The sequence below is a fragment of the Archocentrus centrarchus genome, chromosome 12, assembly GCF_007364275.1.
Source record: "Archocentrus centrarchus isolate MPI-CPG fArcCen1 chromosome 12, fArcCen1, whole genome shotgun sequence".
In the NCBI taxonomy this organism is placed as follows: Eukaryota; Metazoa; Chordata; class Actinopteri; order Cichliformes; family Cichlidae; genus Archocentrus; species Archocentrus centrarchus.
Window position 1 is genome coordinate 20,875,904 of NC_044357.1, and position 21,965 is coordinate 20,897,868.

The 21,965-nt window shown below is 41.5% G+C and overlaps 1 protein-coding gene across 1 annotated transcript; it reads left to right on the forward strand.

Moving 5' to 3' along the window:
- The first annotated feature begins 258 nt into the window (after positions 1-258).
- gtf3c4 (general transcription factor IIIC, polypeptide 4) lies at positions 259-10,757 on the forward strand. Its single transcript, XM_030742708.1, has 5 exons — positions 259-549; positions 4,682-6,427; positions 6,821-6,951; positions 7,471-7,559; positions 10,569-10,757. The coding sequence occupies exons 1-5, from the start codon at positions 259-261 to the stop codon at positions 10,631-10,633; spliced, it is 2,322 nt and encodes a 773-aa protein (XP_030598568.1). The 3' UTR covers positions 10,634-10,757.
- Positions 10,758-21,965: the final 11,208 nt, after the last annotated feature.

Below are 21,965 nucleotides of genomic sequence, written 5' to 3' on the forward strand. Positions count from 1 at the left end.
GTTGCTGAATTTTTTTATAAAAAGTTTTATAAAATAATTTTTAACTGTTATTTTTTGTTTTTTACAGTAACATTTCAGTGTTACTGAACACAAGTAGGCGTATTTTTTATTATTATTATCATCGTTATTATTATTATTATTATTATTATTATTATTATGTGTTAAATGGCCTAGTAGAAATATATTTAGTCAGCGGAGGAAGTCCCACTTTTCTCTGCTCCCGCGCTCATCTGACGTCACTTCCGCCGCCCAGAAAACATGGCGGCTGCCAGTCCGTGTGATTCGGTGCACTCGCTACCTAAAAATATAGTCATTAAGACTGAGCCAGATGCGGAGGATGTGCTGCTCAAGCGGGACCCCGTCGTGCCTCTCATTGCCCCTGTCAGCGGACTCCAGCCTCTCTCGTGGTCGCAGGACCACCGCCTTGCTGTGTGCACGTCCAGCTCCCTGTCGGTGATGGAGTTGGTGTGCGACGTTCACAGCAACAAACAGGAGCTGACGCTGCACAGGACTTCAATCCCCGTCCCAGCTGAGGAATACAAACTGCGGGTAAGCAGCCGCCTATAGTCACCTGTTTTCTGCTAACACCAGCACTTTATAAGAGGGAAATATGTGAACCCGTGCAGCTCTGTAGCTTTAGCTTAGCCAGTGCAGAAATGGAGCGACACTTATGGCTCAACCTGCACTCAGTTGCTGTGCTGTTTACCAGTCACGTGCTGCACTGTTTTGATCGGAAAACAATAACAAGTTATTCTGCGGACAACGCAACTTTATTTTATTTTGTTTTCAGTTCAGTTCAGTTTAGTTTGAGCTAATTTAGTTCCTCTTTTAGCACATGTGATGGGCTACCAAGAGAGAAGTATGTGAGGGTGGTGCACGACATGTGAGGACAGCGAGACAGTGGTGAGGTATGCAGTAGGAGTGACAGATAGGATTTGCTCTTAGCCCTTTCTTGTTTGCCGTGCTGATGGAGATGTTAACAGACGAGGTCAGGCAGGAGTCGCTGTGGATTATGATTTTTGCAGATAACGTTATGATCTGCAGTTAGAGTAGGGGGCAGTTGGAAGAGAGCCTGGAGAGGTGACTGTATGTACTGGAGAGAAGAGAAATGAAAGTCAATAGAAGCACGACGGAATACGTGTGTAAGAGACAGTGAAAATGCAAGGAGCAGAGGTAGTGAAGGTAGATGAGTTTAAATACCTGGGGTCAACCGTCCAAAGCAACAGACAGTGAACAGGAAAAGTGAAGAAGGTAGTGCAGGCAGGGTGGAGTGGGTGGAGCCAAGTGTCAGGGGAGATTTGTGACATAAGGATAGCAGTAAGAGTGAAAGGGAAGGTTTACAAGATGGTAGTGAAACTTGCTGTGATGCATGGTTTGGAGACAGTAGCACTAACAAATAGCCAGGAGGCAGAGCTGAAGATGCTCAGATTTTCAGTGGAAGTGACCAGAATGGACAAGATTAGAAATGAGTCAGAGGCATCAGTCAGGTTGAGCGGTTTAGAAGCAAGGTTTGGACATGTGCAGAGGAGAAATAGTGGGTATATTGGACAAAGGATGTTGAATATGGAGCTGCTAGGCAGGAGGAAAAGACCAAGACCACAGAGAAGATTCATGAATGTAGTGAAGGAGGACATGCAGAGGGCTGGTGTGACAGAAGCGGATGCTAGGGATAGGGTGAGATGGAGGCAGATGATCTGCTGTGGTGACCCCTAAAGGGAGCAGCAGAAAGAAAGAGTTTAGTTATTAGTTTCAGTGGTATAGTTTTTTTTAATTCACATAAAAACACTGACCACTTATTTCCACTAATCACAGTAGTCTGTCAGTCATTGCTGTTTGTAAACAAGGTTTAATATGATTTGGTGCTCTCCAACCTCTCCTTCTGTGATCAGAACTGCACACAAAGTTGGGTCCATAAGTGATACGATTTTTGTAGTTTTGCCTCTGTACACCAAGGTAGTGGAATTTAAATTAAACAGTCAAGATGTGGTCAGAGTGCAGAATTTCAACACCCATCCATCTCCCCGATACACCCGTTACCTGCCTTTAACAGCATTTAACACCGACCACGTCATTGCTAAGAGGTCTGATCAAACGTACTTGCATTATTGTAATTACGTGACCGTTTGTCCTGTCTGGAAAAATTCAAATGCTTTCTGAAAGCTGAGAAATTGCGCTTCACAGCCAACATAGGGTTGTTATGATAATTGTTGCTGGATGTCCACGAACGGCGGGATAATTGAAATACGTTGTGATGCTGAAGACACGTTCTGTGTTAAAAGGTTAATGGGTTTAATAAAGATATTGCATTAACTAGGAATTATAGCCATTTTTATACATAGTACCCATTTTCAAAGGATCAAAAGTTATTGGACAGTCTAACATAGTTGTACATAAGAGGTTTTTTTTAATACTTGGATGAAAATCCTTTGCCGCCAATGACTGCTTTAAGTCTAGGAACCACGGACACCACCAAACGCTGTGTTTTACTGGAGCCACCTTTAGTTGCTGCTTGTTTAGATTAGATTATTAGATTAGATTCAACTCATTGTCCTTGTGCACACAAGGCACACAATGAAATGATCGTTCACTCATCCAGAGACGAGCATCTGCGGTCATGCAGCCAGAGTTTAAGTGTCTTGCCTAAGGACACAACGCAGCACAGTGACAGAGATGGAGGGATGGGCTGTTAATATTCCTAAGGGGCCACGTGAGACTATGATTGTTGTGAAAGGTTGCACCAATATGCTTCTAACGTTTTTTGTTTTTTTCCTATCTCTCTGAATTTTTTTTATTTTTTTTTGCACCATAATGATGGTCTCCCTCACTTGCATTGATACCACTTTGCACCTTATATTAAGCAAATAAAAGTTCAACACTCTAACGCTCCAGATCCTGTATTTGCTTATTTCATAAAATAACATGGGAGCAAGTCTCACCTGGCCATGGAATTGTGTGCCAGTATGCCAATAATTGTATGTCTTTTAACTTTTCTGGAATGCTAGCCACGAATAAATAAATCTTGTAATTGAATAGTTGTGGAGCCCAAAAATAATATTGGCTCCTTTGAAGTAAAATGGAATAAGTCTGGATATAAGGGTAGAAGTCTGTCTTACAGCGTATTCCCAGTTGTCTCAGTCTGCAGAAGTAAAAAGTAAATCCCTGACTCAGTTACCAGTTGCATTTTGTGTTCATTTTATCATTTACTCATTAACTTTGTACAAGACCTTTCAGAGCATGTGATTGACACTGCTCATAAATTATTAAAGTCATGCCACTGTTAATAAGTAACATATACATAGGTGATCACAAAATGACATCTGTGACTCTTGCAATAGTATTACTGTTTGTTTTCTTGTTAAACAGCTTGTGTACACATGTCTTAGAAAGAGAGCCAAGCTAATATTCACTTGTGTGCTATTAGTTTGGCAGTGGTGGATGGTTCTGTATTTTCATTATTGACTAAAGTGAAAGGAAGATAATTAAAGTGATAGAATACAAATGCTTTTTTTTTTATTAAAGAGAGAGAAACAATTTTGCGGCTATAAATTTGTCTCTGCGCAGCTGCTCTTGTGTATAAACATGAGTGCTTTTAGGTTCTTCTCCAGTCCAAAAATCCACTTGGCAGATACAGTATTGGACGTAGCTGAATTTTATAATCCACTAGGCACAGTGGCAGACAGGCAAAGTTGGTTTCCAGCTGTCAATGGCTGATATGAATAATTGCTTTTAAATAGGAGGAACTGAGCTGGAGCAGTAATACGTTTGGACTTGTGTCCTTGTTGTGTGGGTGGTACGAAACGTGAACACATGGCGTTGCTATATCTTTGATACTGAGATATGACACTTTTATATCACATAAAAATTTATACTGGTATTATCACAGATAGTATGACATAGCACAGCCCAATTCCTCGTGCTACTCGGCAGCCTCAGCGAGCTTGGCGTAGCGGCGCATGAACCAGTTCTCCGCCTGCAAGTAGGTTCTGGTTAGAGTGGCCCTCCAGCTCAAAGCTGTGCTGTAGAGCAGAGCAAGTGCAACCATCATCAGGTGCAGTCCAACACTGAAGTTTGAATCTGTTTGATAGCAGGATGAGAGGTTCTTGGGTGAGGCAGCTGAATAATAAACAGGACCTCCACAAGAGCGACCTGGCCAACCTGTAAGGAAACACAAAACGAGAAGGGCCAGGGCAAGCTGGTTAAATAGTATAAAAGATGGATATAGTTTCTGGACATGAGAGGTAAGGCCAATGCAAAAGTGCTTTAAACCTGTCTATGGGAAAATGGCCCTCTCCTGTCTTTCTTTGTGACCTGAGTTTACACTTTCCTGTTGATTTTATGAGCTTGATTACCAGTTTCAAATAATATGAATTAAAACATGGAATCAGTGTTGTCAATTATGGTCATTATCGGAGTCAGGGGCATTATCCAGGGTATACTCACTGTCTTTTCAGATCCACGCTCACTCTTAATATCTGGCCAAAGCTCAAAAATGGCAGTGGCAAAAATACACTGCTTGAATCTTCAAATGTATGTACCTGTATAATTTTGAAGTTGTTTATATTATCAAATTAAAAAAATTTTTGTATGTGAAATTAATAGTAGACTTCTTTCTTAAAGCTGGCTTTTTAATCCTTAAATATGTTGTTGTTTTTTTTTGTTTGTTTTTTTTTCCTCTTTAAAGGTGGGCCCATCAGTAGAGCTATCTGAAGCGATGGTGAAGTTCGCTACTCATTCAGACCCCACAGTAAGGCAAGCATTTTTGGCTGACACTGTGATCAACCCATCAGTAGGCGTGCACAAAGGAATAAAGTACGCTAGCTGGTCTCCGTTAGGTTGTGACTCGAGTGGACGCTGCCTGCTCGCTTGCCTAACACTTGAGCACAGACTTACCATTCATAACAGCCACAAGCATCTCGAGTGGAACATGCTAGTTGACCTCACTAAAAAGTACAGCGAGAGGCTAAAAGAACGAAATTATGCCAGAAAAGACAACAAGCCACCGCAGGCTAACCTGCTGGACTTTGACGAGCTGCAGCGGCGTTTCCGCATGCAGACGCCTCTGAGAATGGAGTGGTCAAGTATTTACACTATTAAACAGGTTCAGCCGGACAACACGGGTGTAGACTTAGAGATGGTCCTCCTCGCTGTCTTAATGGAAAACGGTGACCTCGTTTTGTGGAAGTTTGTGTTGCCTTTTACGGATGGTGCAGATGTCTCGTTTTATGACATCATTGAATCAGGTGTGACCAGACCAAGTGACTTAGCGTGGTGGGAGTACGAAAATGCTGATCGTCGCATGAGTGGCCTAATCGTCGGCAGTGAGGTGGGACCCGTCAAGATCATGCCGGTCAGCCTCTCGGGAGTGAAGGGGTACTTCACCCTCCGACACCCCGTCATTCTGTGGAAAGAGTGCGATGAAATTGCTGTTGAAAACATCAAATGTGTCCCGATGATCCACCCGATCCATAAATCCAGCTGCAGCCTCATTGTCGCGTCACGCGGCTGTTACGTCTTTTGGTGTTTGCTCGTGATTTCGCCAGCTGGACTAAACGTACACAACTCTCACGTGGCAGGGCTGCACTCACTTCCTGTGGTCTCGCTAGCAGTCAGTCAACAGGGTGTCGCGGTGTACACGTGTTCCACAGACGGGTGGATTAAAAAGCTGACACCAACATTTACAGAGAGCACTTTAATATTTAAGCAGGAGGAAATGATGCGACCTGAGAACCTCACTGGGAGGAGAATACACGGGATTGTGGTGAGCCGCAACGGTGCATATATTGCACTTGTCAGCACACAAGGCATGGTTGATGGCTATCATCCAATCAACAGGACTTACCAGGTTCACTTTGTTACCCTAAGAACTCCAGAAGCTGCAGCAGCACTGCTGCTCAGGTCGCCTACACAGAACTTGTATAAAATGGCCGACCTGCTTGACCTTGTGAGGTGGCAAATTTTGAAACACAAGTCCATCCCCGCATCACTGCAGGAAGAGCTTGATCAGAAGATCCGGGAAGCGGACTCGCCTTACTTGTGGCGGTTCAAGCTCTTTTTGGTGCGGATACTTTACCAGTCATTACAGTCACCTAACACAGATCAGAATTGGAAACCTGCAAAAGAGGGAAGCAAGGTGTTCATAAGAGATGAAGAAGAAGAGGAGGAGGAGGACGGCGAAGACAAAGAAGTTGCTGTGAAAGAGGAAGGTGAGCCTGGTGGAGAAAAACTGGAGGAGGAGGAGAATCAGGAGGACCACAGGACAGAGGTGCAGGCTTGGATGAATACTGTGGAGACCCACCTGATGAGAGAAAACATGAAGAAGGTGTTGGGGGTGGTGTACCTCAACACCTGGCTAGCAGAGAACATCAGCATACCCACCTGTGGCCTGGTGGAGTACCTCTCTAAAGATACCAATGACCGAGCATCAGAGGTAATGCCCACTGACTCACCTGTTGTTTGTCCTTCTTAAGCAGCCATTATTAGGTTTAGGGAGCAATTTTTTTTTCATACAGGGCCAGGTAGGTTTGGAGAGCTGTGAAATCATAATTTAAAAACTGCATTTTGTATTTACTGAGGTTATCTTTGTCTAATATTAAAATTTGTTTAATCTGAAACATGTAAGTGTGACAAATGTGCAAAAAAAAAACTAAGAAATCAGGAAGGGGGCAAATACTTTTTCACAGCACTGTAAATGTAGTGGATTAATCTTAGTAACAAAGAAACCATCTTCCTTGTGCTGCCTTCTTTGCCTCAACTATAAAAACTGGAAATGAATTCAGTGTTTTCTTTCAGCCTTTGGTTCTGCATGCTTTGTTCTTCTCAGGTCCTGATTGGCCACATCAAGAATAAGATGAACAAGCAAACGTTCTCGGAGCGCTGTAGCCTGTGTCAGGACGTGCTGCCCTTCACGGACCACAAACAAACCATGTGTAAAAATGGACACATGTGGCTCAGGTATGCAGAACATTTTTGAACAACTTAAAATGAAACTTAAAATGTCTAAAGGTGGATGTTTCTCTTAGCTTTACCCCGACAGGATGAGTAGGCGCATTGTTGGTTCAGACGCCACAGCCGAGCCCGACTGTCAGGACATGAATTGAATCTTAATGCCGAATGCCTTCTTTGACGGTTTATTTATCTTCTCGGAGCAGTAATCAAGGCTCCTTCCTTCTGATATTTACCCATGCAGCACTCTCATCGTCTCATAAATATCGTCTGTCAAACATTTCTCCTGCCTGCTCTCTAGCTTGAACGTGGTGCCTCTGGTGGGCACGGAGGGGAAATCTGTGCCCATCAGCTGCACCTCAGCGCTGTGTCTGCTCTACTTTTATAATGTGTGTGTGTGTGTGTGTGTGTGTGTGTGTGTGTGTGTGTGTGTGTGTGTGTGTGTGTGTGTGTGTGTGTGTGTGTGTGTGTGTGTGTGACTGTCCCTGGCAGCCAGCTCTCTAATGTATTTCTTTCGGTCTCCTCCAGGTGTGCGTTGTCATACCAGGCCTGCCAGACGCTGACGTTCAGACGGTGCCTCCTGCTGGATAGCATCGCCAGACTGCCAGAGCCTGAGGGTAAGCGCCACTTTCCATCTCCCTCCACCTCCATTTCACAGCCGCACTCTCGATCAGCCGTCTTCTCCTGTCACCTTCAACATCAGCTGCTGCCGCTCGGATCAGCATTTGACACGTTGGATGCTGAGCCACACAAACATGATACTTATTAATTGTGAATAATTATAGAAATTAGCACGTCGTCTTTTCTTTTTTTCCCTTTTTACCTAATGTTCAGTTGTATTTTCTTATAAGGCAAGAGTTGAGCTCCTGGTCACTAAACTCAGTCTTGTCACTTTCTTGGCTGGGACTTGAAATGTGTGCCTCTGTGGCTGGGGAATTCTAAATGCTGGTGCAGGAGTAAGTGATCTGTGCATTACTTCATTAAGGTCGGTCAGCTCAGTGGGAGGGTAGAAATGTGCACCGACGTGCAGTGCAGTGATGCAATTAACAGAATGGGTGACTTTTTTTTTTTCTTTCTTTCTGCTTGTGAAATACTGGCTGATTGTATGTTTTAATACTCAAATGAAAACAAAACTGAGGTTCCAGTGAGGAGGAGCAGGAGACACATTGGTCCTGATTTCTTAAGTAAATGATAACCCGGATTAGAAAAATCTGTTTTTCCAAGCTAGTTGGGGAAAAAGCCGATTTCCGCTGCTGTGTGTACAGTTTCGATGGATTTCTAATCAGCCTGTTCACAACAGACTGTAAACAGAAACACAGGTGTGACAGCAGAGCTGCAGGATGAAAAGGGAGATGAATGCATTGCATACATCATTACTATATAATGCATGTAAACATGTTTTCTGATTGCCTGTTTATCTGTAGGTCTTGAAATAATGATTGCATTCTGTTTCCTCATAAAAGTCTTTAAAGAAAGAATTAAGTTAACATAAGCCTTCAATATTGTCTCGTGCCTGCATTCGACCGTGCAGGGAAGTTGGAAAAAGGTTTGTGTATCTGTTTGGGGGCGTTCCGACTCCAGTAACAGGTATTGTTGCTGCTGCTGGCTAACAGTTAGTAAATTGTATTCTTTTACAGTCTGCAGGAAACCAGGAGGTCTGTGACTCTGCGTAACTTTTATTGTAGTAATCTGATTGTCAGAGATGAATGTTTATTGTTACCATTTTACTCAAGCTGATAAAATTAAATCTGTGGTCATTTTGTCCAATATTTCACTGTTCGACTTAAATGTAGAAATCCCTCTTAAATATGTATTTTCAGACACATTTGGCCTGTTTTTTTTCTTTTCTTTTCAGAGATATCTGCTCTACATTACATCTGTCCATGACATGTAATGTACACATCATCATAATGGCATATAAATGGGTGCAAGCAAGCTCAATAATGACACAAATGGCAAAAAAAAATATTATTCTACATAGACACAGAAGAGGTATAGAGCAAGCTGTGGGGTTCAAACCTGCCTGAGGGGGGCAGCTCTGCTGGTCATCCCAGCCTATCTGAGCTAATGAGTGACAGGTCTGTGCAGCTGTGGCATCTGTCAACATCAGCACCCTCCCTCCCCCCACCTGTCTGAAAACATCTTACAGATGTTTGCTTTCTTTTTTCTTTTTTTGTGTTTCTGCTACAGCAGTTGCTATTTAGAATTAAACTCTTTTACTACATGAAATTCTTAACTTGGGGAAAAAAAACAAAAAAACGGTAAAACAGTTTAGCAGCTCCAGGTTTGACAGTAAAAGAGAAAAATGCACATAAATATTAAATAACGTTAAATAATTAGAGATAAACAAACCAGGCATTCTGCAATCTCGAATATGTTAAAGACACTGCAGGTATTCAAACCCGGGATCTCCTGTGTAGCAGACTGAAGGCCCTTTAAGTAACTGAGCCGCAGCACCGTGTGTCTGAGACTAAACTTTAGCTGTGGCTGTGTAGAGGGTTCAGGATCAGAAAGAAGAGTCTCCTCTTTCCGTAAAGGCTGAATCATTGGGGGAATTTAAAACTTCACTTGTTTTACAGTTAATGATCGTCATGTGTGAGATAACTTGCTTTCACAGTAAATTTCCTAATATAATAATTTGTCATCTTTATCAGAGAACTCTGTCCTATACTTCTAATGTCAATAGGGCCCAAAGAATAAAACAACAAAGTGCAGTCATTTATTTCCTTCTTCACTTTTATTTATTGTAACTGAAGGACTCAAACATGAGGCCAACATATAGTTTTTTTCTTCTTCAACTAGCATAGAGGGATGTTCAGTTCATCCAAAAAAGGTTTTACTATATGATAAATTGAAAAAATTTTTACCCAGTTTTGCTAATTGTGGGTTCATTTATTCAAACATGGTAGGCATTTCTGTTTTTCTCCAAAAAAAAAAAAAGTTTGCACTCTATTTTTGCTGTATGTGGTCAGCACCTTATTTTTTATAAATATCTTTGTGTACTTTAAGCACAGTTTCTAATCTGAGGCTCACCGATGATCAGGTTGTCCTTCAACGCCTCCACATTTGATCTCTTTTCTTTCTTTATCTGAGTCTATGTCTCAGGGGGCATGGTATGCACCACCACCACCACCTCAATTGTTTCAGTTCAGACCTCACTTTTTTTTTTTTCCTTTTTTCATTAAGCCTTTGCCTTTGCTGAGGAAAAGTTTGGATTATTGGCTCGTCCTGCTTTTCCTGCTTTAGCGGCCAGGTTTCAGTCTTACAAGAACATTACCACTTTCTGTGTTTGCTCATGTAGAGAAAAGGGGTGTGGCAGTATGCAGATTGCAAATAGCAAGCACACGCCTGTGAATTTAGAATGATTCTGATTCAGTAACACATGCGTCTCAGTGAGAACAAATTGGCCGGTGTGCACGTTTAATGAATCCAGTGGTAATTCTGCATGTGTGCTTATTTCATGTGCACAGTGGCGAGTGAGGCCTCATTGCTTTTACTTAAACTGTACTGCTGTCACCCTCCAAAGTCCCTGATGTTAATTTCTGCGTAACTAATCTTTTTTTTTTTTTTATTTTAAGTAAACTTGACACAAATACAAACACACATTGTTTTGTTTTCCCCCGCAGATCCAGAGTGGATAAAGAAGATTCTGCAGGCACCTTGCACGCTCTGCGACGCACCGATGATCTAGAGCTTAACGATCATTAAAACCTCAGGGCTTCCCCGCGTCCTTCAGAGCGCCCCGCTCTGACACCGGGTCCAATCTTGTCAGACATCACTGCTATTTTTCTTTTTTTTTTTTTTTTAATTTGATGTATTTTGTTCAAGTTTTTCTTACTTTATATTGATATGTTAAAAAGGCAAATAAAAAGCATTGAATATTTGTTGAAACTCTTATTTCACTCTAGTTACAAAGTGTACAGGGTGTGCTTCCTGCTGCTGTAGTGTTAAATTAATATTTTACTGAGGTAAAACATTTTGGAGTCAAACTTTACAGACACCCCCCCCCCCCCCCCCCCCCTCAGTGCGTTGTTTGGACAGGGATGCTCAGAAACAAAGTTTAAAATGTGGTTATAAGTGGAGGTTTTTTATTATTCAGTAGGACTTCAGGGCGCCATAAATAAGCTCCCTCATTTTCCTCATGTTGACTCTATTTCCAAACCTTTGGTGTAGTTTTTATTGCAAGTAAGTGGAACTTACTGTGCAAGTCCTATTTTAGTGGGTCTTTTTCTTCTCTTTTTTTGAGTGCAACAAATAATACACTCTGAATAATACATACTTTGGAAGAAACTCAACATACCTACTTTAATTGGCACTGTAAAACAATTTCCAAGCTCTGGAAGAAGGGGGGGGGGGGGGTGCTCAGTCATTCTCTCAGATGAGGACTTCCGCTAATGTAAACGCAGAAGAGAAGAAGCGGCGAGGCAGATGAGATGAGCAAGAGGCAGGAAGAAAGCGAAAAGTGTGCTTAAAAACCCAGCGCGTCCCTCCCTCGGGAGCCCGTTGTAATGAGATTCAGCAGTAATGAGGGACAGAACATGGCGCCAGATGTGATTCTAATTCTAATCAAGGACGGGAGGGTGGAGGTGATGGAGCGGGGGTTGGGATAGAGAGCATATTGTTAAATACAATTAACCCTTTTTTTTCATATTTGGAGAGAACAAGGGCTGCAGGGTGGGGTTACAGGCTCAGCAGCATGTTCTCTGGCCCTCCCTCTTGTTGTGGAGACATGGAGGTTGGCTGCTGGTGATCAAAGAGGAAGCTGGACCTGAGAGACTGGGCCAGCAGCAGAGCCTCTTCTCCACCGCGGCCTTACATCTCCAGGCCCGACGGGGGTGGGGTTGGGTTTGCCCTTCCTCTGGTGTCACCGGAGATGATAGCCTGCCCCGGGGCGAGGAGAGAGGAGGCAGCTCTGCTCCAAACTCTCAGGAGCTCATGAAAGGGAACCTTTTTACTTTATTTTTCTAAGTCCATATTTCTCAGTTCAGTGGTGGCATTTATTGGCCCAAGACTCAGAAGATTCAACACATCTGTAAAAAAGGACTGTCTCCCGTTTTGCTAGAAACTGAGTCGTTTATCACATTATCCTGTGCAGTGCTGCAGGAGATGCCCTGGACTATTGTATGATTAGTTTGCTCTTAAGCTCCACTTAAATGAATAGTGCAGAGGCTTAAAAACACAACTAGAACTCTCTTTAGCTTCTGGTGTAGCTGCTACTCCACGTGGGGTTCACAAAGGTATAAATCCCCTGCTTTTACCCCACATTTCCTTTCCCTGTTCCCTGCTCCTATCCCACAAAAGTATAAGAAAAATCTTGACTTTGGTTAAAAAAAAAAGTCAATTTATTAGTCTTTTCTGGCTCTTTAATCTAAATCTCATCTTCATCAGTTTGCTTCAAACCATTGTTTATCTCCCTGTGATGTCCTTGGTGATTTCTTGTTTTTATTTGTTTGTTTTTATATCAGACACTCATAAAACCACACATAAAAGATTTTTTTTCCCCACTTTTTGATGTCAGGTATGATGTAAGTTGCACCACTCAGCATGATATGGCATTCCCAGGTGCAAACTGATATACACAGAAAACACTTCCCAAGTTTTAAGCAACATGTAAAAATTAAAAAAGTTTATTCATTTTAAGTGCACCTTTTATGCTTTTCCATATTTGTTGTTGCATGTATGCCATCCAAGTAGTATGGTCATGCTAAACACTGGCACATTCAAGATTCAACTAATCATTATGAGCCAGAAGCCTGCTGTTTTGATAGTAGATGAACTGAGGATCCACATCAAGGCTCAATATAAGATATATAGATAAGGATTATTTTGAACTTTGCATCATTCAAAGCTAATCTAATAGTCCAAAAATAAAAATTTTGATCTGAAGACAAAATAAATTTGCTTCTGCCTTTGTGCTGTTGGTTAAGACCTCAGTCACACTAGAGTAAAACTAGGATGGGAGCCTCCATGCGAACAGGAAAAACAGTGGCTGGTGAGCGGTTGCATTGCATTTTTTTTGCTGTTTGGGATCAAATGCATGGAGTAGTGGTGAGCGACTGGTCACTCAGAGGTTCAGCAGCACCATCAACCTCTTGGTTGCAAAGCAGTTGCACAGATCGCCTGGTAGGAGGCAACCTGTCTCAATCCAACTCGGACTGACTACAATCACTAAAACACAAAGGCAAAGGTTTGCAATTAAACGCAGATTATTGTAATCAATCCGAGTCAGTCTATGCCGATGAACACAATGGGTCTGCTCTATCAAAGAAACACACAAACCTGAATTACAATGTTTTGTGGCAGGCAATTTACTATAAATTGCCCTAAATTTAACATTAAAAGGGATGCGTGATTTGTGTGCGATACTTGTTACTAGGAGTGTTTATTTGGAATGAAAAGTGGCGATGTTATTGGAATGAGTGCGCAACTGGCATAGCTATAATCACAGTGCCAAAACTTCCACTGGTGGCAAGTCCGCCCCTGGCTCCAGTACAGAACCACATCTATGATGTAGATGGAAATATTTGCAATTTATGAGTTTATTGCCTTATTATGGCACTATTGCATGTAATTGCCAATCAAATGCTCACTCAAAAACTGATAGCAGACTGACTCCATCTTATTGCTGTACTGGCGCACCAAATCGATTTAAAGACAATTGACTGACAGTGGTCACTGACCTGCTTCCTGTCTTTGGAGTGACCATTTTAGAGGCAACGAGATTACAAGTTGATTGCACATGGTCACAATGATTTGGTCGTGCTGCAGTCTCCAACCAGTTTTCCCTAGAATGACTGTAGCTGAAGTTAAAGTCACTAAAAGCCTTGTATTTAGCTTTTCATTAGATGGCATGGTATGCTTTCTGTATACGGTGCCTTCATGGCAGTCAGGTTTCTTTTTATCAGCCTGGGGATTTGTTGCTCGTTGTCTTGTTTGTCAAGTGCAAGTGGCTCCTCGGGTTGTAATGTTCCTGTCACTGATAGGTGGAGACCAGCGCTGTTAGAGGTTAGCTCTGTTTGGTTGATCCTCCTCCTGCTTTAATATAATAATCTGTCAAAGAGCATCTCCACTAGTAATTACCTGCTTCCCCTCCCTTTCTCTCCCAGTGTCTTTGCTCTCAAGACTTCAAACGGGGGATTTTTCTCTTTGCATACAATATTTATATCCTTTATGTCAGTGGCTGGAAGGCATAAAACATTCATGGCACCTTTTCACACCTTAATTTCATTTGATACTCCTTTTGTTTTGTTTAGAATGGATTTTGAACATGAGTCCCAGTGTATTCTCTCGAGGGTATCGATTTGTTTTGTTGCTTCAGAATACTCCAATTTAAACTGTAGAACATGGCAGCTGCTTTACTGTCTCAGACATATGACTGCATCACCTGTTGGGATCACAACAGTGTGTGTCTGTTGATTTTTATTTATTTGTTTTTAACGTTTTGTCACACTTCCTGAGGAATCTTCAGGAGTTGATAATGGGGTTGTTCAGTATTAAAGTATACACTAAACCTTTTCTTGTAATATTTCTGGTTGATTAACATGACATTTTTCTTCATTTGCCAACATTACAAAGTACATTGTACATTTAGTTTACTGTTGAGTCCTAAAATTTATATGAAAACTAAATTTTCATCATTCTTATTCTGTTGCAGCACATTAGTGTACAAGTATGAATCGGAATTATTGAAATTCACTGGATAATCTTGGGGTATGGGTAAAAGTATCGCCAGGTGTTGGTAGTTCTTAGGTGACATGTAGAGCTTTGTTGTAGATCTGTACTGTCATTGGGGATAGAGTCAAAAAATGTGGAACAAGTCATAATGTTGGTTACTCTTGTTTATGTTTTTCCTCTCTTGTCAGGCCTTTAGCTCATGCTTACCTCAGATGTCGGACCTGGAAATGATGTCACACCTGACTTCACAGCGTTCCAGTAGTCAGAAAAACGGGTTTTGTTTTGCTGCACTGTACTGTTGGCTCTTTGGCTGGCTCCATGGTATGGTTGACCCAATGGGGATCAGTGATGGGGACAGCTTCCTAGGCAAAATTTCCTGATTAATGCATTAATGTAGTGGTATCCCATGCCGTCTACAGAATTTAGGTTGGACTTGGACCAATGCCACACCACTCCTGCCATTTATATTTTTCTCTTACTTTAAGTTGGCAAAATAGTTCTTGTTCTAGTTGAGTATAAGGCTAATGTTGCTGTGCACCATTCTTTTCACCGAGTCACTTTAAGTCTTAGCTAAATTACACTGTAAGACTGTGGCTTTAGCTTGCTAGCCTAGCTAGCATAATTTCTAGTTCTAATTGTGTTTTTAGGGTATGTGCTCTGTTCCATGTCACCTACACATTGAAGATCCACACTCAAACAAGTAGTGGGAGCCATTCTGTAGTTGTGGAGTCTCGTAGGGTACCAGTCCGATGGAAAACGGAGGGGAGATTGGTAGAGTTTTCAACAAATAGTCTTTTAAACATGAGTAAATGTTTGTGTTTATGGAAACTTTAGAAATAGTCATCAGAATGTCTTTATATTGTATTTGGGTGGAAATGTCAACTATGCCAGTAAATTCATGCTTACGTGGTTTGTTCCTGTTGGAAGGGCTTAACCTATAGAGGGTTCTCGGGTGATATCGTGCTCCTTGCGTGAGAGTTGTCCACCATATTCGAAGTGATGCAACTGGCAGTGAGTCATGAGGAATGTGTATTGCCTGACTGGTTGGCAAGTGATTCCCGAAGATTGGTGGGTGCCACTAGGTGAAATTAGTTGCAAAAAGATGCTGCACTCAAATCCTCATTATGATTGCTTTGGTCACTAGCAGATTGCCATGGTTGCATGTAGTTTGCATGGAAGATGCCAGCTTGTCTGCAAACACTCACTAACTACTAGCTGGATGGCAAAAAACTTGAAAAAGTACGAATGGAGAAGGTTCACCTTCAAATGTCTGAAATTGTACAACTTTTACTCTGAAGGCAAACAGCCTTCGTTTCTGGTTTGTGTCACACTTCTCACAGTAGCAGGCTTGAGTGTGGCTGGCTACGGGCAACTGCGGCAATCTGCTGGTGACCAAAGCAGTTGCAAGGTTTTTGCCAACTTTTTGGGGAATACACATTTTTCCTTCTTGCCCGGTGGCTGCCAGATGGTCATGCACCGGTCTCATGACTAGGACCATATTCACTTAACCCTCTATTGTCAGACAAGTTTGCGGACAAGTTAACATTAGTGGGCACACACAAAACCTCAATATTGCCCTGGAAAAAATATCCCTGAGGGAGAGTTCACTGTAGTGCTCCATGGTCATTGTACTGGCTAACAGCCTAGTCTCAATTTTCTTTTTTATTTTGGTTGATTAAGTTTCCTTATGTTCTACAGTCTACTAAGTTTGTTTTTTGTATAGTTTTTCTTTTTTGCGTTTTTGTTTTTCCACTCAAATCCATCCTGAGCTGCTGTGTTTGCCTGGTAATCACTGTAAATAAACCATGTGTGCTTCCTCCATCACTCCTCCAGCCAACTTGCAGGAGGGCACAATGAAGAGTGAAGTGGAGACACGTGAGCCACTTTATACATAAAAACAGACTGAACAAGCACAAGTACAAACCTTAAAGAAAAAAGTAAGGCAAATGTTATTACTTAATGCTGTTTTAGCTGTTCAGCTGATATCCATCCACTTACATTCATTAATTATGGTAGGTTAAATTATTGATCGTTGTAGGTGAACAAAGCTTTCCTGCATGCATGCTCTTTCTCTTCATGTCCATTTGTGTGCTTTTCTGTCACCAGTGCTGGTGAGAGAGCTGCTGTGGTTTTTGTGTTGTGGGCCATACATTGTGCATTATGGCGCATAGATAATGCTACCTTAATGGATGCACTTTAACTACTTCCCCCATCCCAGTGCTGATTTTATCTGTGATCACAGAGGAAGACAATTGGACTATGGAGCAGATCACCCAACACTACTGCACACCAAGTATGCCTTTATAGCCTCTGTGTTGGTTGTGTTCCCATAATCTCTCTATCTGTGTGGAAATGGACACAAATGCGTGACGATGAATCCAGCTTCAGATATTCATAATTTAATTCACTCCTTTGGTTGCCCAGCCCCATCTGACAAATCTTGTTTCCCTTTTCTTCTATAGTTACTTTATTTACATAGCATCCAGACAGGAAGCGGATAGTCCCTGAGCAGTGAAAAAAACATGGCTGTCTATAGAGTCTGGGCCCAGAAATACATCACAATAAACACTTTGGCACAGCAACAATCCAGAGCCACATCTGACTCTGTCAACACCCCCACGAGGCTCTCCTCTCTTCTGTTTCTAAAGTCTTCTAAACTGAGCCGCATCCCCCCAAACTTGTCAGTGCTAATGAAGTCAGTATGCAAGGTTGTCTTCTGCTTTCTCCAAACTGATGGAGTGAATGCAGTTGTCTAACTACCCCCATGCTATCTCCAGGGAAGGTGGAGGGAGGGGAGCGGAAGCAGGGAGGGCAGTGACCCGAGACCAGCCGTGAGACTGTGCGCGGAGGATGGGGGGGAGGTTGCATGTCCATCATTAGCGTCACTATTTGTTCGAGGCTTTGAGTGCACCGAAGTGTAACTAATACTGAACAGCAGAACGGACATGGAGAGGGAGGGACACTTTTTACTGCTACATTAATTAAGCTCATTCTCAACATGCTCCCCAGCTCCTCTTCTTCTGCGATAATTAAGTGGAGGGGTTGCATCGTGTGTGCGGTTGGTTTAACCTTTTGTGATGGTTAGCGCAACATCTCTCACTTTCGGAGGTCGGGAGTGACTGGAGCACTGCATCTGATCTAAAGAGCTGTGCTTTTTTACCTTCACTGTTTCATGTTTAGAACTCAAAGGTGTTATTCTGCATTGTATGCAAATCACAAAGTTGTCTGTGAACCGATGCTTCCTAAATTACTACTGAGTGAAGCCAAGTTGGATTGCCAACTGGGAAAACCAGAGCAATTGTCCCAGGCACACCAGACCACCAAGACGCTCAAAGGCTTCAGTTTTACTGCGTGGCAGTCAGTTTGTAGGGATATTATTAATTATCATTAATTATACATTTGCAAGGTAAAGGCCCCATACGGCTACTTACTAAGAATGCCACATATTTATGTATTTATGTACACAAATCAAAGTTTAGCAACACCAAAGTTATTTGGTGTGTTGGGTACACCACTATGGGACAAATGTAATCAAACCACATCTACATAATCCTGGTCAAACTTTTAATAGATAGCAAAAAATTACATAAGATTTAAGTGACTTTTGCCCATGAAGATAACCATCTTGAAGCTGCTTCTTGGAGGTGGGCTCTGAATTAATGTCTAGATTTAAGGCCAATGGCATTTTATCATCTGGTACAATTTATAACATAGGTGAAGGAACTTTACTTTAATTCATCCACCCATTAACAAGATTTGGGAAGTGGCTTCACAGAAATGGCTTTAGTGTTTATAGTAATTGTGACTGGAAAAAATGAATAACTCAGGTGATGCAGTGATAAATTTACCACAGGGTGGGTCAGCAAGATATTGGACTATAACACGAAAGTCACCAAATTGCCTTTTTACCAAGATAGGAACATTCCAACTAGCCACCCTCAGTCCAACTATATATTTACCAGTTTTGCACAGATTTCTGTGATAGCTGTATGGGTGGGAATTTGGGATTCTTTTAATTTTAAACTAGACAAAACCAGCAAGCTTTAGGATCTAAATGATGCTTTAGTTTTATATAACTGCACATAAGTTGGGGGAACAGCATGGGATGATGCTTCTTATCAGCAATCAGTTGGACAGTAACCACTGAACACCTTGTTTTATGAAAGAAAACTCATAGTATGAACCAACTCTTAAATGCCAGTTCTTGTCAGTACACTCGTTGAGTAATGCTTCACAATTAAGTACTTACCAAGTTGAATTCTCAAGGTACTGCATTAAATCCAGCCAATATATTCAGAAGTGACCAACCCTGTGCCAAAAAAAAAAGAAAAAGAAGAATAAATTAAAAAAGAAACAAAAATTTGGACTTTATTTTTCTCCTGTAGGTTATCGTCAGACACATCAAAATATTCAATTATGGTCTCTAGTATATAGTGCTATGAAAATGTATTGGCCCCTTCTAAGGCTTTGGGACTCCACTGAACCACAGCCATTATCCACAAATGGAGAAAACTTGGAACAGTGGTGAACCTTCCCAGGAGTGACTGGCCTACCAAATTTGCTCCAAGATCACAAAGACAATTCATCCAGGTGGTCACAAAAGAACCCAGAACAACATCTAAAGAACTGCAGATCTCACTTGCTTCAGTTAAGGTCACATGATTCAACAATAAGAACAAGAGTGGGCAAAAATGGCATCCACGGGAGAGTTCCAAGGTGAAAGTCACTGCTTACCAAGGAGAAAACAAAGGTTTGTTTCACATTTGCCAAAAAAAAAAAAAAAAACCCCAAACCATCTTGATGATCCCCAAGACTTTGGGAAAATATTCTGTGGACTGATGAGATAAAAGCTGAAATCTTTGGAGGGTTTGTGTCCCGTTAGATCTGGCATAAAACTAACACAGTCAAACATGGTGGTGGTAGTGTGATTGGTCTGGGGCTGCTTTGCTACTTCGGGACCTGGATGACTTGCCATAATTGATGGTACCATGAATTCTACTCTTTGATCCTGAAGGATTAAAATGTGTTTGATGATATGAAACACCAAGTGTGACAAATATGCAAAAAAAAAAAACAAATAAAGGAAATCAGGAAGGGGAGCAAATACCTTTTCACAGCACTGTCTGTTAAGTTTCAGATCACAGGACATTATATTTTACAATAGCATCTTTTTGTTATACTCCTTGCCTAATAAATACCATCTCTGAAGATCTTGTTAAGCTTTTTCCCAATGACACAATCAGTTATTTTTCAGATTCACCAAAGCCCCTTACAGTGTGACTGTTCTCACATAGAGAGTAGCACTTTCCACACTGAGCAGTGGACTCAGCAACACTCAGTGTGCAAAACCAAGTCAAGGGCAAATTTAGACACAATAATCATCAGTGAAAATAAGTGTGCAAAGCTGAGGACCTAAAGGATTTCAGATATTATGTCTAATATTTAAAGCAAGTAGATGATCCCAGTTAATGCTGGTTATCCTGCTCTATGAAAAAAAAAAAATGAAAACTTTTATTTATTCAGACTTTCGAAATGGCTTTGCTTTTTTTGTTTTTTTGCTTCTTGTCAATTTATGAATAATTAACCATTTTAAAAATTACAGAAATAAAAAGATTTTAAATTTATCAGAACCAGTAGGAGCCAGAAGGAACTACTGGTTTCTTTGTTTTATAGATTTTGACTGTGGATGTCTTATCATCTACCAGTAATTTACAGCCATGAAAAATGAGTTCCTTTGATACTTGAACGGATTTTTCTGCTATAAATTATACATGCCATACAATTCTAATTCAGAACTGATTGCTGTATTTACACAATGGATCTGACTACATTCCAGTTTAATGAGATCTGTTTGATACAGCTTTTGGTGTGATTGATGGACGGTTGTTTCTTTTTTTCTTGCCTTAAAATGCTGTATTTTCTTTCTTAGTTTAAGATGACAGTGATACGCGAACAAAAAGCTCTCCTAGCTCTGCACGAGCGTGTTTCTGCAGATCATAAGTGAAACACACTGTTCAGCAGGCCTGCAAGACATCGCGTAGTGTTCGTGACTGCAGCGGATGACGGATGTCTGTCTCCATCAGCGCTGGCACCGTGAAGTGACAGCTCTCTGTAACGGTGACAAGTCAGGTTCCAGCGGAGACAGATTGCCTTCAGGTGGCTTCATTTTCAAAATCTCAGCAAGAATGTGGAGCGCTTAACTTTCCTTTTGATGGCTGAAGGGCTCTCGGCGCCTTTTATTTTTCAGATTTCAGCAGGAAGAGAATGTGGGGAGAGAGGGGGGGGAAATGGCTCATTTGAGAGTTTGCTTTAATATCTGTCTTTCGGAGATCAGAGGGTGTCATATTCACACACCTCATATTTCCTAGCATCTATCACAGGCTATGTAAAATTCCCTTAAAAGTGCATTATGCAATATAATAGCAGGTTTGGATGACATTTAGCTGCCAAGGGGAGGAAGGCTAGTTACAGACCTATTGCCTTTTACAAAAAGAATTTCATCACACAGTGGATCTTTGGGGAATTTCTCTGGTTTGTCTTGCGATTGCAGCTGATGACAAAAATTAGACATGAACTTTATGCCTTTCCCATAGACAAATATGTTTCTTCAACAAGCTTTTGGGGAGGATTTTCATAATAGCTCTAGTGACTTGCAGTTGAAATACTATTTGACTAGTTGATCTAGATAATTTCTGTGTGCCTGCATGGGAGTGGGAAATAATTTCAGGGCCTGGTTATGCTGAATTTTAAATGAGTATTTTTGTTTTGTGTGTGTGTGTGTGTGTGTGCGTTTTTTAAAGAAAATACCGGTAATAACTATGTGCAAAACCATTAGAATGAATATTTATGTGGTTTGTTATGAAATATTCATTAAGTTGGTATAAAAAAAGAACAGCGAGTGAGAATGGGGAGGGAGATTGTGTTTACTTGTGTGTATTTGTGTGTAAAATGGGGGCAGCGGGGCCCTCATCACCTATTACACAGGAGTACTGACAAAACCCCCGGATTGAATATCCGACATCTCTTAACACAAGCGGCAGTAGCATCTTCACTCTTGTTTTTTTTTCCCCCCTTGACTATCTTTCCCTCTTTCTCTTTCCCTCTACCTGAGGTGATACGAGTCCCTCAGTTCATCCGATCTCCACAGCTCCCTCTCTTTCTCCACCTTTCATTCCCTCACTTCCCCTTCGTTCCATCTACCCAAATTAAGAAATTAATGAGGGATAGGTTCTTTACCAACTGCCCCCGCAATGTTTACCACTGATGAAATTATAATGTAGGCCCTGCTGTATTATTTATAAGCCAATTAGGGGAAGTGTTACTTGATTTGATGGGGAGCCGACACACAG

Excerpts from the sequence above, each read along its gene's own strand:
- gtf3c4 (XM_030742708.1), top strand. The coding sequence starts at position 259 with ATGGCGGCTGCCAGTCCGTGTGATTCGGTGCACTCGCTACCTAAAAAT. Across the intron at positions 6,428-6,820 it reads CCAATGACCGAGCATCAGAG|GTCCTGATTGGCCACATCAA; the intron begins GTAATGCCCACT and ends TGTTCTTCTCAG. Across the intron at positions 6,952-7,470 it reads AATGGACACATGTGGCTCAG|GTGTGCGTTGTCATACCAGG; the intron begins GTATGCAGAACA and ends GGTCTCCTCCAG.